Source organism: Rhinoderma darwinii, assembly GCF_050947455.1.
Source record: "Rhinoderma darwinii isolate aRhiDar2 chromosome 3 unlocalized genomic scaffold, aRhiDar2.hap1 SUPER_3_unloc_2, whole genome shotgun sequence".
NCBI classification, from domain to species: domain Eukaryota; kingdom Metazoa; phylum Chordata; class Amphibia; order Anura; family Rhinodermatidae; genus Rhinoderma; species Rhinoderma darwinii.
Window position 1 is genome coordinate 539,256 of NW_027461745.1, and position 27,158 is coordinate 566,413.

The window sequence follows — 27,158 nt, forward strand, 5'->3', positions numbered from 1 at the left end:
GATACATAGTGATATATCCTGCAGATTATTACACCACTGTCCTCTCTACAGATCTGCAGAACATCGCTCCTCTACCTCCTGACAGATACATAGTGATATATCCGGCAGATTATTACACCCCTGACCTCTCTACAGATCTGCAGAACATCGCTCCTCTACCTCCTGACAGATACATAGTGATATATCCTGCAGATTATTACACCACTGACCTCTCTACAGATCTGCAGAACATCGCTCCTCTATCTCCTGACAGATACATAGTGATATATCCTGCAGATTATTACACCACTGACCTCTCTAGAGATCTGCAGAACATTGCTCCTCTACCTCCTGACAGATACATAGTGATATATCCTGCAGATTATTACACCCCTGACCTCTCTACAGATCTGCAGAACATCGCTCCTCCACCTCCTGACAGATACATAGTGATATATCCTGCAGATTATTACACCACTGACTTATCTACAGATCTGCAGAACATCGCTCCTCTACCTCCTGACAGATACATAGTGATATATCCTGCAGATTATTACACCACTGACCTCTCTACAGATCTGCAGAACATTGCTCCTCTACCCCCTGACAGATACATAGTGATATATCCTGCAGATTATTACACCACTGACCTCTCTACAGATCTGCAGAACATTGCTCCTCTACCTCCTGACAGATACATAGTGATATATCCTGCAGATTATTACACCACTGACCTCTCTACAGATCTGCAGAACATCGCTCCTCCACCTCCTGACAGATACATAGTGATATATCCTGCAGATTATTACACCACTGACCTCTCTACAGATCTGCAGAACATTGCTCCTCCACCTCCTGACAGATACATAGTGATATATCCTGCAGATTATTACACCACTGACCTCTCTACAGATCTGCAGAACATTGCTCCTCTACCTCCTGACAGATACATAGTGATATATTCTGAAGACTATTACACCACTGACCTCTCTACAGATCTGCAGAACATTGCTCCTCTACCTCCTGACAGGTACATAGTGATATATCCTGCAGAGTATTACACCACTGACCTCTCCTGAGATCTGCAGAACATTGCTCCTCTACCTCCTGACAGATACATAGTGATATATCCTGCAGACTATTACACCACTGACCTCTAGAGATCTGCAGAACATCGCTCCTCTACCTCCTGACAGATACATAGTGATATATCCTGCAGATTATTACACCACTGACCTCTCTAGAGATCTGCAGAACATTGCTCCTCTACCTCCTGACAGATACATAGTGATATATCCTGCAGATTATTACACCACTGACCTCTCCTGAGATCTGCAGAACATTGCTCCTCTACCTCCTGACAGATACATAGTGATATATCCTGCAGATTATTACACCACTGACCTCTCTACAGATCTGCAGAGCATCGCTCCTCCACCTCCTGACAGATACATAGTGATATATTCTGCAGAGTATTACACCACTGACCTCTCTACAGATCTGCAGAATATCGCTCCTCTACCTCCTGACAGATACATAGTGATATATCCTGCAGATTATTACACCACTGACCTCTCTACAGATCTGCAGAACATTGCTCCTCTACCTCCTGACAGATACATAGTGATATATCCTGCAGATTATTACACCACTGACCTCTCTACAGATCTGCAGAACATTGCTCCTCTACCTCCTGACAGATAAATAGTGATATATTCTGCAGATTATTACACCACTGACCTCTAAAGATCTGCAGAACATTGCTCCTCTACCTCCTGACAGATACATAGTGATATATCCTGCAGATTATTACATCACTGACCTCTCTACAGATCTGCAGAACATTGCTCCTCTACCTCCTGACAGGTACATAGTGATATATCCTGCAGATTATTACACCACTGACCTCTCTACAGATCTGCAGAACATTGCTCCTCCACCTCCTGACAGATACATAGTGATATATCCTGCAGATTATTACACCACTGACCTCTCTACAGATCTGCAGAACATCACTCCTCTACCTCCTGACAGATACATAGTGATATATCCTGCAGATTATTACACCACTGACCTCTCTACAGATCTGCAGAACATCGCTCCTCTACCTCCTGACAGATACATAGTGATATATCCTGCAGATTATTACACCACTGACCTCTACAGATCTGCAGAACATTGCTCCTCTACCTCCTGACAGATACATAGTGATATATCCTGCAGATTATTACACCACTGTCCTCTACAGATCTGCAGAACATTGCTCCTCTACCTCCTGACAGATACATAGTGATATATCCTGCAGATTATTACACCACTGACCTCTCTACAGATCTGCAGTACATTGCTCCTCTACCTCCTGATAGATACATAGTGATATATTCTGCAGATTATTACACCACTGACCTCTCTAGAGATCTGCAGAACATTGCTCCTCTACCTCCTGACAGATACATAGTGATATATCCTGCAGATTATTACACCACTGACCTCTCTACAGATCTGCAGAACATTGCTCCTCTACCTCCTGACAGATACATAGTGATATATCCTGCAGATTATTACACCACTGACCTCTCTACAGATCTGCAGAGCATTGCTCCTCTACCTCCTGACAGATACATAGTGATATATCCTGCAGATTATTACACCACTGACCTCTCTACAGATCTACAGAACATTGCTCCTCCACCTCCTGACAGATACATAGTGATATATCCTGCAGATTATTACACCACTGACCTCTCTACAGATCTGCAGAACATTGCTCCTCCACCTCCTGACAGGTACATAGTGATATATCCTGCAGATTATTACACCACTGACCTCTCTACAGATCTGCAGAACATTGCTCCTCCACCTCCTGACAGATACATAGTGATATATCCTGCAGATTATTACACCACTGACCTCTCTACAGATCTGCAGAACATTGCTCCTCTACCTCCTGACAGATACACAGTGATATATCCTGCAGATTATTACACCACTGACCTCTCTGCAGAGCATCGCTCCTCTACCTCCTGACAGATACACGAGCCTTCATAAAAGGTTTGGCAATAAATAAAGATTTTAACTATATGAATATATCAGGTCCAGCAGGGAAGGGGTTAAAGGAGAAAACCAACGCTCTGCAGCAAACTAGGTGTTAAGGGTGTGACGCTCTGCAGGACAAACAAGCGTTCTGACGCCACGATCACCATGGAAACGCACCTATGGTAGAAGCAGGTTTGGTTACCATGACAATCAGACATCAGTTTCTCAGGAAAGGTCTGATGTCATAGGGGGGGTGGGGGGTCATGACGAGAGGGGTCGCTAACCGCCCTCCCATCTGGCCCTCGGGGGCTGGCAACGATCATACACACGGGGCGGCTCCGGGCTCACGTCGCCCCATTTTGCCTCAATTTCTTTCACTGACCCAGTATTAATGGCGCACGTGACGCAATAGTCGGACATTTCAGATCTGTAGTTTTAGATGTCGCGGTACCGGGTATTGTTTTTCGTTGTATTTTTTTAGGCGCCATTTTGGCAGGAGAGCGCTTCCACCATTGGCGCCGTTAGTGGTCACCGTAATTAATGTTACGCGGAGACGTCTGATATTTATAGTGAAGAACCAACTAATTATATATATATATATATATATACACACACACACACACACATACATATAGACATATATAAACACAGGGATGTATAGAGCTATACACAGATGAATAGAGATCTGTTAAGACACACGCGTATAGAATTATATAGAGACAGACGTATAGATATATAGAGGGACATAGAGAAATGAAGAAGTATACAGATATATAGAAACCTATAAAATTAGAGACATAGAAGTTTAGAGAGAAACTTAGAGATATAGAGACGTATAGAAATAAATAGACGTATAGAGATACATAGAGACGTATATATATATATATATATATATATATATATATAGAGAGAGAGAGAGACGTGTAGAATTATATAGACAGATACAAATGTATAGAGATTTATAGACGTCTACAAATACAAAGACAGATGTATAGAGACGTATAGACATATATAGAGCGACATATAGAGATATATAGTCAGACGTATAGACATATATAGAGACGTATAGAAATATATGGACAGACGTATAGACATATATAGAGATCTGTAGAAATATATATAGACAGACGTATAGAAACCATAGAGTCGTATAGAAATATATAGACAGACGTATACAGATACATAAAGTATAGACATATATAGAGACGTATAGAAATATATAAACAGACGTAGAGAGAAACAGAGACGTACAGAAATATATAGACAGAGACGTATAGACCTAGAGATGTATAGAAATATATAGACAGACGTATAGATATATAGAGAGAGGCGTATATATCTCTGTCTATATAATTCTAGAGACACAAAAGAGATTTATAGAGACGTCTAGAAATATATAGAGAAGTATAGATATATATAGAGCAACGTATAGACATATATAGAGACGAATAGAGATACATAGACGTACAGACAGAGACATATAGAGATATATAGCCAGATGTATAGACATATAGAAATATAAAGACAGACGTATAGGCATACATAGAGACGTATAGATCTATAGAGACAGACGTATAGAGATACAGAGACGTACAGAAATATATAGACAGACGTATAGACATATATAAAAACATACGTATAGAGATACATAGAGACATACAGAATAATATATATAGACAGAGATGTATAGACATAGAGACGTATAGAAATATATATACAGACGTACAGAGATACATATAGACGTATACATTTATATAGACCGTGACGTATAGATACATAAAGATGTATAGAAATATATAGACAGAGATTTATAGACATATAGAGGCGTATAGAAATATATAGACAAAGACGTATAGACTTATGGAAATATATAGACAGACGAATAGCAATATATAGACAATATAGACATATATAAATATATAGAGACGTATAGTTATATATAGAGAGACGTATAGAGATATATAGAGACGTAAGGAGTTACATAGAGATGTAAAGATATATATATACATACATACACACACACATATAGACATATATAGACAAAGGGACATATAGAGATATACACAGATGAATAGAGATCTGTTGAGACACACACGTATAGAGTTATATAGAGACAGACGTATAGATATATATAGGGACATAGAGAAATGAAGTATACAGATATATAGAAACCTATAAAATTAGAGACATAGAAGTTGAGAGAAACTTAGAGACGCGTATAGAAATATATAAACAGACGTATAGAGATACATAGAGACGTATAGATATATAGAGACACGTGTAGAATTATATAGACAGAGATACAGAGACAAAAATGTAGAGATTTATAGAGACGTCTAGAACTACAAAGACAGATGTATAGAAATGTATTGAGACGCATAGACATATATCTAGAGAAGTATGGACATATATAGAGCGACATATAGAGATATATAGACAGACGTATAGACATATAGAGACGTATACAGATACAGAGACGTATAGACATAGAGAGACGTATAGAAATATATAGACAGACGTATACAGATACATAGAGACATATAGACACGTATAGAAATATATAAACAGACGTATAGAGAAACAGACGTACAGAAATATATAGACAGAGACGTATAGAAATATATAGACATATAGAGAGGAGTATAGAATTATATAGACAGAGATAGAGACAAAGAGATTTATAGAGACGTCTAGAAGTAGAGAAGTATAGACATATATAGAGCAACGTATAGACATATATAGAGACGTATAGAGATACATAGACGTACAGACATAGAGACAGAGATATATAGAAATATAAAGACAGACGTATAGGCATACATAGGGACGTATAGAAATATATATACAGAGACAAATAGAAATATATAGACAGACGTATAGAAATATACAGACGTATAGAGACAGAGACATACAGAAATATATAGACAGACGTATAGAGATACATATAGACGTATAAATATATATAGACTGTGACGTATAGAGATACATAGAGACGTATAGATACATATAGAGATAGACGTATAGACATATATAGAGAGACGTACAGACATATATAGAGATGTATAGATAGATATATATATATAGACAGACATATAGACACGTATGTAAATATATAGACAGACGTATAGAGACATGTATGTATATATATATATATATATATATATATATATATATATAGACAGTGACGTGTATTCATATATATATAGAGACGTATAGAAATAGAAGGACAGAGACGTATAGAAATATATAGACAGATGTATAGACATACATAAAGACATAGAAATATATAGACAGACGTACATAAATATATAGACAGACGTATAGACAGACGTATAGAAATATATAGACAGACGTATAGAGATACATAGAGACGTACAGAAATATATAGACCGAGACGTAGAGACATATAGAAATATATAGAGACGTATAGAGATACATAGAGACGTGTGTATATATATATATATATATATATATATATATATATATATATACAGTGACGTATATTCATATATAGAGACGTATAGAAATATAAGGACAGACGTGTAGACATATATAGAGAAGTATAGAAATATATAGACAGATGTATAGACATACATAGAGACATATAGAAATATATAGACAGAGGTATAGACAGAGACGTACATAAATATACAGACGTATAGACAGAGACGTATAGAAATATATAGACAGAGGTATAGAGATACATAGAGAGGTACAGAAATATATAGACCGAGACATATAGACAAACGTATAGAAATATATAGAAACGTTCAGAAATATATTGACAGATGTATAGAGATACATAGAGACGTACAGAAATATATAGACCGAGACATATAGACAGACGTATAGAAATATATAGAAACGTTCAGAAATATATTGACAGATGTATAGAGATACATAGAGACGTACAGAAATATATAGACCGAGACATATAGACAGACGTATAGAAATATATAGAGACGTATAGGGGCAGAGACATTTAGACGTATAGACATAGAGACATATAGGAGATACATAGAGACGTAAATAAATATATAGAGAGATGTATAGAGATACATAGAGACGTACAGAAATATATAGACCGAGACGTATAGAAATATATAGAAACGTTCAGAAATATATAGACAGATGTATAGAGATACATAGAGACGTACAGAAATATATAGACCGAGACATAAAGACAGACGTATAGAAATATATAGAGACGTATAGGGGCAGAGACATTTGGACGTATAGAGATAGAGATGTATGAAGATATATAGACCTAGACAGACACAGAGACAAAAAGTCGCAGAGAAATATATAAAGACGTATAGAGACACCAACAAATATATACAGATACCAGTACATCATGCCTTTGGGTAATAATACTTCTGAAACATCTGAGAGCAACTCCACAAGAGGTCTCCTCCCCCAGGGCAACTCCGCAAGAGGTCTCCTCCCCCAGGGCAACTCCGCAAGAGGTCTTCCCCCCCAGAGCAACTCCGCAAGAGGTCTCCTCCCCCAGAGCAACTCCACAAGAGGTCTCCTCCCCCAGAGCAACTCCACAAGAGGTCTCCTCCCCCAGAGCAACTCCACAAGAGGTCTCCTCCCCCAGAGCAACTCCACAAGAGGTCCCCTCCCACAAAGCAACCACTACACCGTGTCATGTATATACACAGTCCAGACACTACACCGTGTCATGTATATACACAGTCCAGACACCACTACACCATGTCATGTATATACACAGTCCAGACACTACACCATGTCATGTATATACACAGTCCAGACACTACACCATGTCATGTATATACACAGTCCAGACACCACACCATGTCATGTATATACACAGTCCAGACACCACCACAACATGTCATGTATATACACAGTCCAGACACCACACCATGTCATGTCATGTATATACACAGTCCAGACACCACTACACCATGTCATGTATATACACAGTCCAGACACCACTACACCATGTCATGTATATACACAGTCCAGACACCACTACACCATGTCATGTATATACACAGTCCAGACACTACACCGTGTCATGTATATACACAGTCCAGACACTACACCGTGTCATGTATACACAGTCCAGACACTACACCGTGTCATGTATATACACAGTCCAGACACTACTACACCATGTCATGTATATACACAGACCAGACACTACACCATGTCATGTATATACACAGTCCAGACACTACTACACCATGTCATGTATATACACAGACCAGACACCACTACACCATGTCATGTATATACACAGTCCAGACACTACACCATGTCATGTATATACACAGTCCAGACACTACACCATGTCATGTATATACACAGTCCAGACACCGCTACACCATGTCATGTATATACACAGTCCAGACACTACACCATGTCATGTATATACACAGTCCAGACACTACACCATGTCATGTATATACACAGTCCAGACACCGCTACACCATGTCATGTATATACACAGTCCAGACACCACTACACCATGTCATGTATATACACAGTCCAGACACTACACCATGTCATGTATATACACAGTCCAGACACTACACCATGTCATGTATATACACAGTCCAGACACTACACCATGTCATGTATATACACAGTCCAGACACTACACCATGTCATGTATATACACAGTCCAGACACTACACCATGTATATACACAGTCCAGACACCGCTACACCATGTCATGTATATACACAGTCCAGACACTACACCATGTCATGTATATACACAGTCCAGACACTACACCATGTCATGTATATACACAGTCCAGACACTACACCATGTCATGTATATACACAGTCCAGACACCACTACACCATGTCATGTATATACACAGTCCAGACACTACACCATGTCATGTATATACACAGTCCAGACACCACTACACCATGTCATGTATATACACAGTCCAGACACTACACCATGTCATGTATATACACAGTCCAGACACTGCACCATGTCATGTATATAGCGTCGGATCACTAGATTTGCTGTGTACATGTGATGTGGGTCTCGGCCTTGTACGCGGGGGGGGGGGGGGGGGGGGGGGGGGCGTGCGGTGTCATTACCTTGAGCTTGCAGTTCTTGTATGGCTCGGTACCAGGCTTCCTGCTCCTCTTCCACCTCCGCAGACACGCACAGACCCCCGTCCCGTGTATACAGCACCAGTAGGTTTCTCCTCTTGGCGTCCGTTCTCTTGTTAACACCAAACGCCTCCTCTAGGACAACCGTCCCCCGCGGCCCCCCAGAGCCGTCCGCCAGCCGAAACTTCTTCTCATTCTCATAGTACTCCAGACGCGCGGGCCCCCGGGAGCCGGGGCTCCGCAGAACAAAGAACCTCCGGCGCATTGACTTCTGCTTGCGCAGGTAGCCGCACTTCTTCACGTCATCCATTGTTTTCCGTCTTATTTTGTTATTTTCATGTCCAAAAACAAAATTAGAATTCCTGAAAATTTTGCTACAACATCTTTATAAAAAAGCACCAAAATCGATTCCTTCCGGACTCCGTAAACATTTTTTGCGAATTGTTTTTTTTTTTGAAGATTTTTTTTTCGAGAGTCCGTGTAACGCGCGTCACTTCTTGATATTGTTGCCTTTAAGCACAAAGAAAAAAAAAAGTCACTTATCTAAGAAAGTTTGGTAAATTGTCCAATTCTCAGGGGGGGGGGGGGCGGGCAGTCCTGGCTCCGCCCCTCATAACTGTACGTTCTGCCCGTCACAGCAAAAATATTCCAGTGCCACCTACTACACAGTCCTGCGTCTCGCTGCCCTAAATCAAAAAATTACGCTGAAGACCACTAGCCAGACGACGTAAAAACGTATATTTTTCGAAAAAAATTCCATCCCTGGTAGAAGAGTTTTTGAAAAAAATAAAAAAATGTGAATATATATATATTTAAAAGAAAAAATTATTTCTTCTGCAGGTCCAAAAAAAATGTAATACATTTAAATTTGTGCAATTTATAAATTTGACAAATTTTTGCCGGCCTAAATAGAATGTAATACTCAAATTTGAAAAATTAAAAAAAATGTTGTATTTTTTTTTCTCTATCGTGTGCCAAAACAAAATACAAAAAAAACAAAAAAAACACAGCGCTTTCTTGCCTCAAGGGCATACGCATTAGCGTGCGGAGTTCTGCTCTGTATATCAGATTGTGCAGGAGCCGCGTACAGTCAATGAATTGGTTTCCCTAAACAATGGCCACTTTAATTCAGATTTTTTTTTTTCTCTTCGCCTTCCAAGAAAAAGTGATTTAGTGAAAGTCAAGGAACAAGCTCAATTTTGTTTCTTGATTTCCTTGAATTTTGCAGATATTGTTCCAGGAAAAAATAGAATTTTTTTTAAAACTTTTGAAAAAAAAAAAAAAATTCAAGGAAATTAAAAAAAAATTATAAAAAATAAATTTCTAGTGCATTTATGCCGAATATATTACTTTTTAATAATATTTGTAGCCAAGTAATTTTTTATAGACTGGACAAGTAAAAAAAATGTGCAAATAATTATTTCCCCAAAAAAAAAAATAATAATAATTCTGACGTTCTAGGTAATGATGATTCAATATAGAAAACAGGCAAAAGGCACAATATAATGTTATAATAAAGTGTCGGCAACTGACGGCTTGTCTTTGGGTGCAGATATCGGACTATAAAAAAAGTTATTCTAAATTGTTAGATCTTTGGAAATACTGAAATAATTCGCACAGTGATTGGCAGCTTATTATTGGGGTATTTATCACCTGAGGAAAAAAAAACAAAAAACAAGTTACTACCACTTTAAGAAAAAATAAAAAAAAATTGCAGTTTCAGCATAAAACATTTTTTGCAAGTAAGGCGATGGTTAAACGCAACTGCGCAAAGCTTTTCCCACAAGCCATCTGTCCAGTTTTTAAAATATATATTGCGTCCCCCTAGTTACGGGGAAAAAACCGGCGCCATGCGACTTAAACTACAATCCCACCGCACAATTCTTCCTAAAATTTTGCAAAAAAAAACAAAAAAAGCACCAAGTAATAGTTAAAAAAAAAAAAAAAGGCGACACCTGGACAGATATAAATCTGCTGTCTGACAGTTCGGCGCCAGGACGTGAGGTTTTACCGACTACAAGAAAGACGCGAAAGAAAAAAAAAAAATTCCAAAAATATTTCGCCCATTAAATTTGCCACTGCAGAGATTTTGAGAGAAAAGTTTTGGGAAAAAATAAATAAAAGTACGGTATATTATTTTCTACGTGGCGCGCTCCGCCAGCTGCTGCTGCTACAATGTGACACGGCTGCATACATTTAAAGTCCAGGCCTCACCCCCACATACCGCTGCTCCGGGCACATGTGTCCTTACAGATGGCGCTGGCTGTCAGGCTGCTCTGCAGGGAGATGAAGTTGGCTTTGCTCTTTACCCCATTACCCACGCTGCAGCTCAGGGCAGGGGGCATGCTGGCTGCTGCTGGCTGCTGTGGGCATGCTCACTGGGGACTGTTTGCAATGATTGTGTCCTTTGGCCTGGATCACCAGTGAGTGTTGTCAGTGCTGTCCATATGCCCTGGCACATAGGTGGTGGGGGGAGGAAATACCTGGATCCTAGCAGGGCATTCTGTTCCTTCCATGCAGGCGATGTGGCTGGGGGGGCTCAGACGTCATGCAGCAGCGGTGGGGGACCCCCGGGTAAGGAGGGGGGTGCAGGCTTCATGTTCCGGGTAGACGAGGCAGCATTTCAGGTGTAGGGGGCAGCAGGGGGTGACCAGGGGCAGATGCAGCCACACAGCAGCTTAACTAAAGTTGTTTTCTGCAATCCCCTCCCATGGTCAGACAGCAGCTGAATGACAGGCAGCGCATGGTCCTAAAGGCAGCAGCTTCACCCTCCACCCTGTTAATCTGTGTGTAGGGTGTGTGTGTCTACTGTGTGTATAGTTTGTGTGCGTGTAGTGTGTGTGTATAATGTGTGTCTAGTGTGTGCGTGTATAGTGTGTATAGTGTGTGCGTGTATAGTGTGTGCGCATAATGTGTGTATAGTGTGTGCGCGTAGAGTGTTCGTGTAGTCTGTGTATAATGTGTGTGTCTAGTGTGTGTGCGTATAGTGTGTGTGTGCGTATAGTGTGTGTGTGTATAGTGTGTGTGTGTGTGTCTAGTGTGTGTATTTTGTGTGCGTATAGTGTGTGTGTGTATAGTGTGTGTACATAGTGTGTGTATAGTCTGTGTGAGTGTAGTGCATGTGTGTATAGTGTGTGAGCGTATAGTGTGCGTATAGTGTGTGTGTATCATGTGTGCATGTATAGTGTATGCGTGTGTGTGTATAGTGTGTGCGTGTATAGTGTATGCGTGTATAAATTGTTCGTGTATAGTGTGTGTGTGTGCGCGTGTGTGCGTATATTGTGCGTGTATAAAGTGTGTGTGCGGGTAGTTAGTGTGTGTCCACGTGCACCCTGCCAGAAAGTTCGTTAAAATCTGATTATGTCCAGTATATGTAATACATGTATAATAAACACATTACTCACACTCACTATACGGGATGTACACTGCTCACACTCACTATACAGGATGTACACAGCTCACACTCACTATACAGGATTTACACTGCTCACACTCACTATACGGGATGTACACTGCTCACACTCACTATACAGGATGTACACAGCTCACACTCACTATACAGGATTTACAATGCTCACACTCACTATACAGGATGTACACAGCTCACACTCACTATACAGGATTTACACTGCTCACACTCACTATACAGGATTTACACTGCTCACACTCACTATACAGGATGTACACAGCTCACACTCACTATACAGGATTTACACTGCTCACAATCACTATACGGGATGTACACTGCTAACACTCACTATACGGGATGTACACTGCTCACACTCACTATACGGGATGTACACTGCTCACACTCACTATATGGGTTGTACACTGCTCACACTCACTATACGGGATATACACTGCTCACACTCACTATACGGGATATACACTGCTAACACTCACTATACAGGATGTACACAGCTCACACTCACTATACAGGATTCACAATGCTCACACTCACTATACAGGATGTACACAGCTCACACTCACTATACAGGATTTACACTGCTCACACTCACTATACAGGATTTACACTGCTCACACTCACTATACAGGATGTACACAGCTCACACTCACTATACAGGATTTACACTGCTCACAATCACTATACGGGATGTACACTGCTAACACTCACTATACGGGATGTACACTGCTCACACTCACTATACGGGATGTACACTGCTCACACTCACTATATGGGTTGTACACTGCTCACACTCACTATACGGGATATACACTGCTCACACTCACTATACGGGATATACACTGCTAACACTCACTATACGGGATGTACACTGCTCACACTCACTATACAGGATTTACACTGCTCACAATCACTATACGGGATGTACACTGCTCACACTCACTATACAGGATGTACACAGCTCACACTCACTATACAGGATTTACACTGCTCACACTCACTATACAGGATTTACACTGCTCACACTCACTATACAGGATGTACACAGCTCACACTCACTATACAGGATTTACACTGCTCACAATCACTATACGGGATGTACACTGCTCACACTCACTATACGGGATGTACACTGCTAACACTCACTATACGGCATGTACACTGCTAACACTCACTATATGGGATGTACACTGCTAACACTCACTATACGGGATGTACACTGCTCACACTCACTATATGGGTTGTACACTGCTCACACTCACTATACGGGATATACACTGCTCACACTCACTATACGGGATATACACTGCTAACACTCACTATACGGGATGTACACTGCTCACACTCACTATACAGGATTTACACTGCTCACAATCACTATACGGGATGTACACTGCTCACACTCACTATACAGGATGTACACAGCTCACACTCACTATACAGGATTTACACTGCTCACACTCACTATACAGGATTTACACTGCTCACACTCACTATACAGGATGTACACAGCTCACACTCACTATACAGGATTTACACTGCTCACAATCACTATACGGGATGTACACTGCTCACACTCACTATACAGGATTTACACTGCTCACAATCACTATACGGGATGTACACTGCTCACACTCACTATACAGGATGTACAGAGCTCACACTCACTATACAGGATTTACACTGCTCACACTCACTATACAGGATTTACACTGCTCACACTCACTATACAGGATGTACACAGCTCACACTCACTATACAGGATTTACACTGCTCACAATCACTATACGGGATGTACACTGCTCACACTCACTATACGGGATGTACACTGCTAACACTCACTATACGGCATGTACACTGCTAACACTCACTATATGGGATGTACACTGCTAACACTCACTATATGGGATGTACACTGCTAACACTCACTATACGGGATGTACACTGCTCACACTCACTATATGGGTTGTACACTGCTCACACTCACTATACGGGATATACACTGCTCACACTCACTATACGGGATATACACTGCTAACACTCACTATACGGGATATACACTGCTCACACTCACTATACGGGATGTACACTGCTCACACTCACTATACGGGATGAACACTGGTCACAGTCACTATACGGGATGTACACAGCACACACTCACTATACGGGATGTACACTGCTCACACTCACTATACGGGATGAACACTGCTCACACTCACTATACGGGATGTACACTGCTCCCACTCACTATACGGGATGAACATTGCTCACATTCACTATACGGGATGAACACTGCTCACACTCACTATACGGGTTGTACACTGCTCACACTCACTATACGGGTTGTACACAGCTCACACTCACTATATGGGATGTACACTGCTCACACTCACTATACGGGATGTACACTGCTAACACTCACTATACGGGATGTACACTGCTCACACTCACTATATGGGTTGTACACTGCTCACACTCACTATACGGGATATACACTGCTCACACTCACTATACGGGATATACACTGCTAACACTCACTATACGGGATGTACACTGCTCACACTCACTATACAGGATTTACACTGCTCACAATCACTATACGGGATGTACACTGCTCACACTCACTATACAGGATGTACACAGCTCACACTCACTATACAGGATTTACACTGCTCACAATCACTATACGGGATGTACACTGCTCACACTCACTATACGGGATGTACACTGCTCACACTCATTATACGGGATGTACACTGCTCACACTCACTATACGGGATGTATACAGCTCACACTCACTCTACGGGATGTACACTGCTCACACTCACTATACGGGATGAACACTGCTCACATTCACTATACGGGATCAACACTGCTCACACTCACTATACGGGCTGAACACTGCTCACACTCACTATATGGGTTGTACACTGCTCACACTCACTATACTGGATGTACACTGCTCACACTCATTATACGGGATGAACACTGCTCACATTCACTATACGGGATGAACACTGCTCACACTCACTATACGGGATGAACACTGCTCACACTCACTATATGGATTGTACACTGCTCACACTCACTATACTGGATGTACACTGCTCACACTCACTATACAGGATGTACACAGCTCACACTCACTATACAGGATTTACACTGCTCACACTCACTATACAGGATTTACACTGCTCACACTCACTATACGGGATGTACACTGCTCACACTCACTATATGGGTTGTACACTGCTCACACTCACTATACGGGATATACACTGCTCACACTCACTATACGGGATATACACTGCTCACACTCACTATATGGGTTGTACACTGCTCACACTCACTCTACGGGATGTACACTGCTCACACTCACTATACAGGATGTACACAGCTCACACTCACTATACATGATTTACACTGCTCACAATCACTATACGGGATGTACACTGCTCACACTCACTATACGGGATGTACACTGCTCACACTCACTATACGGGATGTACACTGCTCACACTCACTATACGGGATGTACACAGCTCACACTCACTCTACGGGATGTACACAGTGCACACACTATACGGGATGTACACTGCTCACACTCACTATACGGGATGAACACTGCTCACATTCACTATACGGGATGAACACTGCTCACACTCACTATACGGGATGAACACTGCTCACACTCACTATATGGGTTGTACACTGCTCACACTCACTATACTGGATGTACACTGCTCACACTCATTATACGGGATGAACACTGCTCACATTCACTATACGGGATGAACACTGCTCACACTCACTATACGGGATGAACACTGCTCACACTCACTATACGGGATTAACACTGCTCACACTCACTATATGGGTCGTACACTGCTCACACTCACTATACTGGATGTACACTGCTCACACTCACTATACGGGATGTACACTGGTCACAGTCACTATACGGGATGTAAACAGCTCACATTCACTATACGGGTTGTACACTGCTCACACTCACTATACGGGATGTACACAGCTCACACTCACTATACGGGATGTACACAGCTGACACTCACTATACGGGATGTACACTGCTCACACTCACTATACGGGATATACACTGCTCACACTCACTATACGGGATGTACACTGCTCACACTCACTATACGGGATATACACTGCTCACACTCTCTATATGGGATGAACACTGGTCACAGTCACTATACGGGATGTACACAGCACACACTCACTATACGGGATGTACACTGCTCACACTCACTATACGGGATGAACACTGCTCACACTCACTATACGGGTTGTACACTTCTCACACTCACTATACGGGATGTACACTGCTCCCACTCACTATACGGGATGTACACTGCTCCCACTCACTACACGGGATGAACACTGCTCACATTCACTATACGGGATGAACACTGCTCACACTCACTATACAGGATGTACACAGCTCACACTCACTATACAGGATGTACACTGCTCACACTCACTATACGGGATATACACTCCTCACACTCACTATACGGGATGTACACAGCTCACACTCACTATACGGGATGTACACAGCTCACACTCACTATACGGGATGTACACTGCTCACACTCACTATACGGGATATACACTGCTCACACTCACTATACAGGATGTACACTGCTCACACTCACTATACGGGATATACACTGCTCACACTCACTATACGGGATATACACTGCTCACACTCACTATATGGGATGAACACTGGTCACAGTCACTATACGGGATGTACACAGCACACACTCACTATACGGGATGTACACTGCTCACACTCACTATACGGGATGAACACTGCTCACACTCACTATACGGGTTGTACACTGCTCACACTCACTATACAGGATGTACACTGCTCCAACTCACTATACGGGATATACACTCCTCACACTCACTATACGGGATGTACACAGCTCACACTTACTATACGGGATGTACACAGCTCACACTCACTATACGGGTTGTACACTGCTCACACTCACTATACGGGTTGTACACTGCTCACACTCACTATACGGGATATACACTGCTCACACTCACTATACGGGATATACACTGCTCACACTCACTATATGGGATGAACACTGGTCACAGTCACTATACGGGTTGTACACAGCACACACTCACTATACGGGATGTACACTGCTCACACTCACTATACGGGATGTACACTGCTCACACTCACTATACGGGATATACACTGCTCACACTCTCTATATGGGATGAACACTGGTCACAGTCACTATACGGGATGTACACAGCACACACTCACTATACGGGATGTACACTGCTCACACTCACTATACGGGATGAACACTGCTCACACTCACTATACGGGATGTACACTGCTCCCACTCACTATACGGGATGAACACTGCTCCCACTCACTATACGGGATGTACACTGCTCCCACTCACTATACGGGATGAACACTGCTCACACTCACTATACGGGTTGTACACTGCTCACACTCACTTTACGGGTTGTACACAGCTCACACTCACTATATGGGATGTACACTGCTCACACTCACTATACGGGATGTACACTGCTAACACTCACTATACAGGATTTACACTGCTCACAATCACTATACGGGATGTACACTGCTCACACTCACTATACAGGATGTACACAGCTCACACTCACTATACAGGATTTACACTGCTCACAATCACTATACAGGATGTACACTGCTCACACTCACTATACGGGATGTACACTGCTCACACTCACTATACGGGATGTACACTGCTCACACTCACTATACGGGATGTACACAGCTCACACTCACTCTACGGGATGTACACAGCGCACACACTATGCGGGATGTACACTGCTCACACTCACTATACGGGATGAACACTGCTCACATTCACTATACGGGATGAACACTGCTCACACTCACTATACGGGATGAACACTGCTCACACTCACTATATGGGTTGTACACTGCTCACACTCACTATACTGGATGTACACTGCTCACACTCATTATTCGGGATGAACACTGCTCACATTCACTATACGGGATGAACACTGCTCACACTCACTATACGGGATGAACACTGCTCACACTCACTATATGGATTGTACACTGCTCACACTCACTGTACTGGATGTACACTGCTCACACTCACTATACGGGATGTACACTGGTCACAGTCACTATACGGGATGTAAACAGCTCACATTCACTATACGGGTTGTACACTGCTCACACTCACTATACGGGATGTACACAGCTCACACTCACTATACGGGATGTACACAGCTGACACTCACTATACGGAATGTACACTGCTCACACTCACTATACGGGATATACACTGCTCACACTCACTATACGGGATGTACACTGCTCACACTCACTATACGGGATATACACTGCTCACACTCACTATACGGGATGAACACTGGTCACAGTCACTATACGGGATGTACACAGCACACACTCACTATACGGGATGTACACTGCTCACACTCACTATACCGGATATACACTGCTCACACTCACTATACGGGATATAGACTGCTCACACTCACTATATGGGATGAACACTGGTCACAGTCACTATACGGGATGTACACAGCACACACTTACTATACGGGATGTACACTGCTCACACTCACTATACGGGATGAACACTGCTCACACTCACTATACGGGTTGTACACTGCTCACACTCACTATACGGGATGTACATTGCTCCCACTCACTATACGGGATGTACACTGCTCCCACTCACTATACGGGATGAACACTGCTCACATTCACTATACGGGATGAACACTGCTCACACTCACTATACAGGATGTACACAGCTCACACTCACTATACAGGATGTACACTGCTCACACTCACTATACGGGATGTACACTGCTCACACTCACTATACGGGATATACACTCCTCACACTCACTATAGGGGATGTACACAGCTCACACTTACTATACGGGATGTACACAGCTCACACTCACTATACGGGATGTACACTGCTCACACTCACTATACGGGATATACACTGCTCACACTCACTATACGGGATGTACACTGCTCACACTCACTATACGGGATATACACTGCTCACACTCACTATACGGGATATACACTGCTCACACTCACTATATGGGATGAACACTGGTCACAGTCACTATACGGGATGTACACAGCACACACTCACTATACGGGATGTACACTGCTCACACTCACTATACGGGATGAACACTGCTCACACTCACTATACGGGTTGTACACTGCTCACACTCACTATACGGGATGAACACTGCTCCCACTCACTATACGGGATGTACACTGCTCCCACTCACTATACGGGATGAACACTGCTCACATTCACTATACGGGATGAACACTGCTCACACTCACTATACGGGTTGTACACTGCTCACACTCACTATACGGGTTGTACACAGCTCACACTCACTATATGGGATGTACACTGCTCACACTCACTATAAAGGATTTACACTGCTCACAATCACTATACGGGATGTACACTGCTCACACTCACTATACAGGATGTACACAGCTCACACTCACTATACAGGATTTACACTGCTCACACTCACTATACGGGATGTACACTGCTCACACTCACTATACTGGATGTACACTGCTCACACTTACTATACGGGATGAACACTACTCACACTCACTATACGGGATGTACACTGCTCACACACTATACGGGATATACACTGCTTACACTCAGTATACGGGATGTACACAGCTCTCACTCACTATACGGGAAGTACACTGCTCACACTCACTATACAGGATGTACACTGCTCACACTCACTATACGGGATGTACACATCTCACACTCACTATACGGGATGTACACTGCTCACACTCACTATACGGGATGAACACTACTCACACTCACTATACGGGATGTACACTGCTCACACTCACTATACGGGATGTACACTGCTCACACTCACTATACGGGATGTACACAGCTCACACTCACTATACTGGATGTACACTGCTCACACTCACTATACGGGATATATACAGCTAACACTCACTATACGGGATGTACACTGCTCACACTCACTATACGGGATGTACACAGCTCACACTTACTATACGGGATGTACACTGCTCACACTCACTATACGGGATGTACACTGCTCACACTCACTATACGGGATGTACACTGCTCACACTCACTATACGGGATGTACACTGCTCACACTCACTATACGGGATGTACACAGCTCACACTCACTATACGGGATGTACACTGCTCACACTCACTATACGGGATGTACACAGCTAACACTCACTATACGGGACGTACACTGCTCACACTCACTATACGGGATGTACACAGCTCACACTCACTATACGGGATGTACACTGCTCACACTCACTATACGGGATGTACACAGCTCACACTCACTATACGGGATGTACACTGCTCACACTCACTATACGGGATATACACAGCTAACACTCACTATACGGGACGTACACTGCTCACACTCACTATACGGGATGTACACTGCTCACACTCACTATACGGGATGAACACTACTCACACTCACTATACGGTATGTACACTGCTCACACTCACTATACGGGATGTACACTGCTCACACACTATACGGGATATACACTGCTTACACTCAGTATACAGGATGTACACAGCTCTCACTCACTATACGGGAAGTACACTGCTCACACTCACTATACAGGATGTACACTGCTCACACTCACTATACAGGATTTACACATCTCACACTCACTATACGGGATGTATACTGCTCACACTCACTATACGGGATGAACACTACTCACACTCACTATACGGGATGTACACTGCTCACACTCACTATACGGGATGTACACTGCTCACACACTATACGGGATATACACTGCTTACACTCAGTATACGGGATGTACACAGCTCTCACTCACTATACGGGAAGTACACTACTCACACTCACTATACGGGATGTACACATCTCACACTCACTATACGGGATGTACACTGCTCACACTTACTATACGGGATGAACACTACTCACACTCACTATACGGGATGTACACTGTTCACACACTATACGGGATATACACTGCTTACACTCAGTATACGGGATGTACACAGCTCTCACTCACTATACGGGAAGTACACTGCTCACACTCACTATACAGGATGTACACTGCTCACACTCACTATACGGGATGTACACATCTCACACTCACTATACGGGATGTACACTGCTCACACTCACTATACGGGATGAACACTACTCACACTCACTATACGGGATGTACACTGCTCACACTCACTATACGGGATGTACACTGCTCACACATTATACGGTTTATACACTGCTTACACTCAGTATATGGGATGTACACTGCTCACACTCACTATACAGGATGTACACTGCTCACACTCACTATACAGGATGTACACTGCTCACACTCACTATACGGGATGTACACTGCTTACACTTAGTATATGGGACATACACTGCTCACACTCACTATACGAGATGTACACTGGTCACACTCACTATACAGGATGTACACTGCTCACACTCAATATATGGGATGTACACTGCTCACACTCACTATACGGGATGTACACGGCTCAGATTCACTATACGAGATGTACACTGCTCACACTCACTATACGGGAAGTACACAGCTCACACTCAATATATGGGATGTACACAACTCACACTCACTATACGGGAAGTACACAGCTCACACTCACTATATGGGATGTGCACTGCTCACACTCACTATACGGGATGTAGACTGCTCACACTCACTATACGGGATGTACGCTGCTCACATTCACTATACAGGATGTACACAGCTCACACTCACTATACGGGATGTACACAGGTCACACACACTATACGGAATGTACACAGCTCACACTCACTATACGGGATGTACACAGCTCACACTCACTATACGGGAAGTACACAGCTCACACTCACTATATGGGATGTGCACTGCTCACACTCACTATACGGGATGTACACTGCTCACACTCACTATACGGGATGTACGCTGCTCACATTCACTATACAGGATGTACACAGCTCACACTCACTATACGGGATGTACACAGGTCACACTCACTATACGGGATTTACACAGCTCACACTCACTATACGGGATGTACACAGCTCACACTCACTATACGGGATGTACACTGCTCACACTCACTATACGGGATATACACAGCTAACACTCACTATACGGGATGTACACTGCTCACACTCACTATACGGGATGTACACAGCTCACACTTACTATACGGGATGTACACTGCTCACACTCACTATACGTTGATGTACACTGCTCACATTCACTATACGGGATGTACACTGCTCACACTCACTATACGGGATGTACACAGCTCACACTCACTATATGGGATGTGCACGGCTCACACTCACTATACGGGATGTACACAGTTCTGTTGTCATCCCATCCCAGATGCTATACTGCAGTAATATCACTATACGGGATGTACACAGGTCACACTCACTATACGGGATTTACACAGCTCACACTCACTATACGGGATGTACACAGCTCACACTCACTATACGGGATGTACACTGCTCACACTCACTATACGGGATATACACAGCTAACACTCACTATACGGGATGTACACTGCTCACACTCACTATACGGGATGTACACAGCTCACACTTACTATACGGGATGTACACTGCTCACACTCACTATACGTTGATGTACACTGCTCACATTCACTATACGGGATGTACACTGCTCACACTCAATATATGGGATGTACACTGCTCACACTCACTATACGGGATGTACACGGCTCAGATTCACTATACGAGATGTACACTGCTCACACTCACTATACGGGAAGTACACAGCTCACACTCAATATATGGGATGTACACAACTCACACTCACTATACGGGAAGTACACAGCTCACACTCACTATATGGGATGTGCACTGCTCACACTCACTATACGGGATGTAGACTGCTCACACTCACTATACGGGATGTACGCTGCTCACATTCACTATACAGGATGTACACAGCTCACACTCACTATACGGGATGTACACAGGTCACACACACTATACGGAATGTACACAGCTCACACTCACTATACGGGATGTACACAGCTCACACTCACTATACGGGAAGTACACAGCTCACACTCACTATATGGGATGTGCACTGCTCACACTCACTATACGGGATGTACACTGCTCACACTCACTATACGGGATGTACGCTGCTCACATTCACTATACAGGATGTACACAGCTCACACTCACTATACGGGATGTACACAGGTCACACTCACTATACGGGATTTACACAGCTCACACTCACTATACGGGATGTACACAGCTCACACTCACTATACGGGATGTACACTGCTCACACTCACTATACGGGATATACACAGCTAACACTCACTATACGGGATGTACACTGCTCACACTCACTATACGGGATGTACACAGCTCACACTTACTATACGGGATGTACACTGCTCACACTCACTATACGTTGATGTACACTGCTCACATTCACTATACGGGATGTACACTGCTCACACTCACTATACGGGATGTACACAGCTCACACTCACTATATGGGATGTGCACGGCTCACACTCACTATACGGGATGTACACAGTTCTGTTGTCATCCCATCCCAGATGCTATACTGCAGTAATATCACATTTAGGCCTCGTTTACACGAACGTATTATACGCGCGTGCGACGCGCGTGCTTTGCACGCATGTCGTACGCACCTATATTAGTCAATGGGGCTGTTTAGACGATGCGTGAATTGCGCTCATTGCGTGTGCGCAGAAAAAAACTCACGACATGTTCTATAATCGTGCGTTTTTCGCGCACTCACGCACCCATTGAAGTCAATGGGTGCGTGAAAACCACGCATGCCGCACGGAAGCACTTCCGTGCGAACTGCGTGATTCGCGCAAGAGCTGTCAAACTCCTGAATGTAAACAGAAAAGCACCACGTGCTTTTCTGTTTACAAACATCCAAACGGAGTGTCAAATTCGAGATGAGCGCCCCGAACTTCACCGGGTTCGGCCAAACTCGTTTTGACCGAAACCGGTAAAAAATGTTCGGGTACGCGACGTCAGGAGACAGTCACTGTCCACGGTGCTGAAAGCGTTAAACTGGTTCAGCACCATGGACAGTGACTTCCGCTCCGAAAATCTATGAACCTGTAAAAAAAAAAAGACGTTCTGACTTACCGATAACTCCGGTCCGACCTCCCGGGATGACAGTTCAGTCCAAATGACAGCTGCAGCCAATCACAGGCCAAGCACAGGCTGCAGCCAATCACAGGCTGCAGCGGTCTCATGGACTGCGGCGTCATCCTGGGAGGTGGGGCCGGATGGCAAGAGAGGGACGCGTCACCAAGGCAACGGCCGGGAGCCCGGACTGGGGGAAGCAGGAAGTTCTTGGTAAGTATGAAAGTCTTTTTTTATTCACAGGTTGGTGTATATTGTGATCGGCATTCACTGTCGAGGGTGCTGAAAGTGTTACTGCCGATCAGTTAGCTCTTTCAGCACCTTGGACAGTGACGGGCCTCGACTACCTCATCTCTATGATGGCGGCTGCGTGAAAATCACGCAGCCGCGCATCATGACACACGGAGCTGTCAAATGCCTTTTGCGCGTTTAAAACGCAACAAGGCTGCGTATACGCAGTGCATACGCCATGCATACGCGCGCAAAACGCAGCGTTTTTTGCGCGCGCAAAACGCATACGCTCGTGTAAATGAGGCCTTAGCGGCAGTAATGTACAGCAAGCCACCGGTGAGCACGCGGTACCCTGCCGGAGCTGCACTACAGGGATAGCCCATCAGGCGGCAGATCAAGAAGTGATAAATCATACCACGTCCTGTAATATCACCTGATGACGGATCTTTCTGCTGATACCAGATCCACAGACTGGTTTTTTCTTTCCCTGAAAAAACATAAACAAAGTAAAAACACTAAAAATTCTGTTTACTACAAACATGTTTATACCCCATACAAAAACCTAAGACCCCCTACACCCCCCCCCCCCCGCCCACGAGACTGACCGGAAATACAACTGAACAAGCAGAAGAACCGCAGTACAAATCATCTCTACTAACCCCAAGCAGGGATAGGAGGGTACAGTGCTGGGGTAAATATATAGTGACAGAAGATTAAAGATTATAGAGCAGGATGGTGCAGTGCTTGGGGTATATATGTAGTGACAGCAGATTATAGGACAGAAGGTTCAGTGTACAGTGCTGGGGGTATATATGGAGTGACAGCAGATTATAGGACAGGAGGGTACAGTGCTGGGGGTATATACGGAGGTACTACATATTATAGGACAGGAGGGTACAGTGCTGTGGGTATATATGGAGTGACAGCAGATTATAGGACAGGAGGGTACAGTGCTGGGGGTATATACGGAGGTACTACATATTATAGGACAGGAGGGTACAGTGCTGTGGGTATATACGGAGGTACTACAGATTATAGGGCAGGAGGGTACAGTGCTGGGGGTATATACGGAGGTACTGCAGATTATAGGGCAGGATGATACAGTGCTGGGGGTATATATGTAGTGACAGCAGATTATAGGACAGGAGGGTACAGTGCTGGGGGTATATACGGAGGTACTACATATTATAGGACAGGAGGGTACAGTGCTGTGGGTATATACGGAGGTACTACAGATTATAGGGCAGGAGGGTACAGTGCTGGGGGTATATACGGAGGTACTACAGATTATAGGGCAGGAGGGTACAGTGCTGGGGGTGTATATGTAGTGACAGCAGATTATAGGACAGGAGGGTACAGTGCTGGGGGTATATACGGAGGTACTACAGATTATAGGGCAGGATGATACAGTGCTGGGGGTATATATGTAGTGACAGCAGATTATAGGGCAGGAGGGTACAGTGCTGGGGGTATATACGGAGGTACTGCAGATTATAGGACAGGAGGGTACAGTGCTGGGGGTATATATGGAGTGACAGCAGATTATAGGACAGGAGGGTACAGTGCTGGGGGTATATACGGAGGTACTACATATTATAGGACAGGAGGGTACAGTGCTGTGGGTATATACGGAGGTACTACAGATTATAGGGCAGGAGGGTACAGTGCTGGGGGTATATACGGAGGTACTGCAGATTATAGGGCAGGAGGGTACAGTGCTGGGGGTATATACGGAGGTACTGCAGATTATAGGGCAGGATGATACAGTGCTGGGGGTATATATGTAGTGACAGCAGATTATAGGACAGGAGGGTACAGTGCTGGGGGTATATACGGAGGTACTACATATTATAGGACAGGAGGGTACAGTGCTGTGGGTATATACGGAGGTACTACAGATTATAGGGCAGGAGGGTACAGTGCTGGGGGTATATACGGAGGTACTACAGATTATAGGGCAGGAGGGTACAGTGCTGGGGGTGTATATGGAGTGACAGCAGATTATAGGGCAGGAGGGTACAGTGCTGGGGGTGTATACGGAGGTACTACAG

General features: G+C 43.4%; 1 protein-coding gene across 6 annotated transcripts in view; it reads right to left on the reverse strand.

Annotated features, from left to right (window-relative positions):
* LOC142683492 (insulin receptor substrate 1-like) overlaps window positions 1–25,607 on the reverse strand; it is a 35,660-nt gene extending 10,053 nt beyond the window's left edge. The window contains exons 1-2 of one of the 6 annotated variants that reach the window (XM_075847364.1): window positions 25,541–25,607; window positions 9,105–10,772 (exon numbers count right to left, since the gene is read on the reverse strand). In XM_075847364.1, coding sequence (XP_075703479.1) covers window positions 9,105–9,429 — 325 coding nt within the window. In that variant the 5' untranslated portion in view covers window positions 9,430–10,772; window positions 25,541–25,607. Of the gene's footprint in view, window positions 1–9,104; window positions 10,773–11,313; window positions 11,880–25,540 lie in introns of those variants that run through there. The other 5 variants (XM_075847365.1, XM_075847363.1, XM_075847360.1 and 2 more) reach the window with 5 other exon arrangements.
* Between the last annotated feature and the right edge of the window lie 1,551 nt (window positions 25,608–27,158).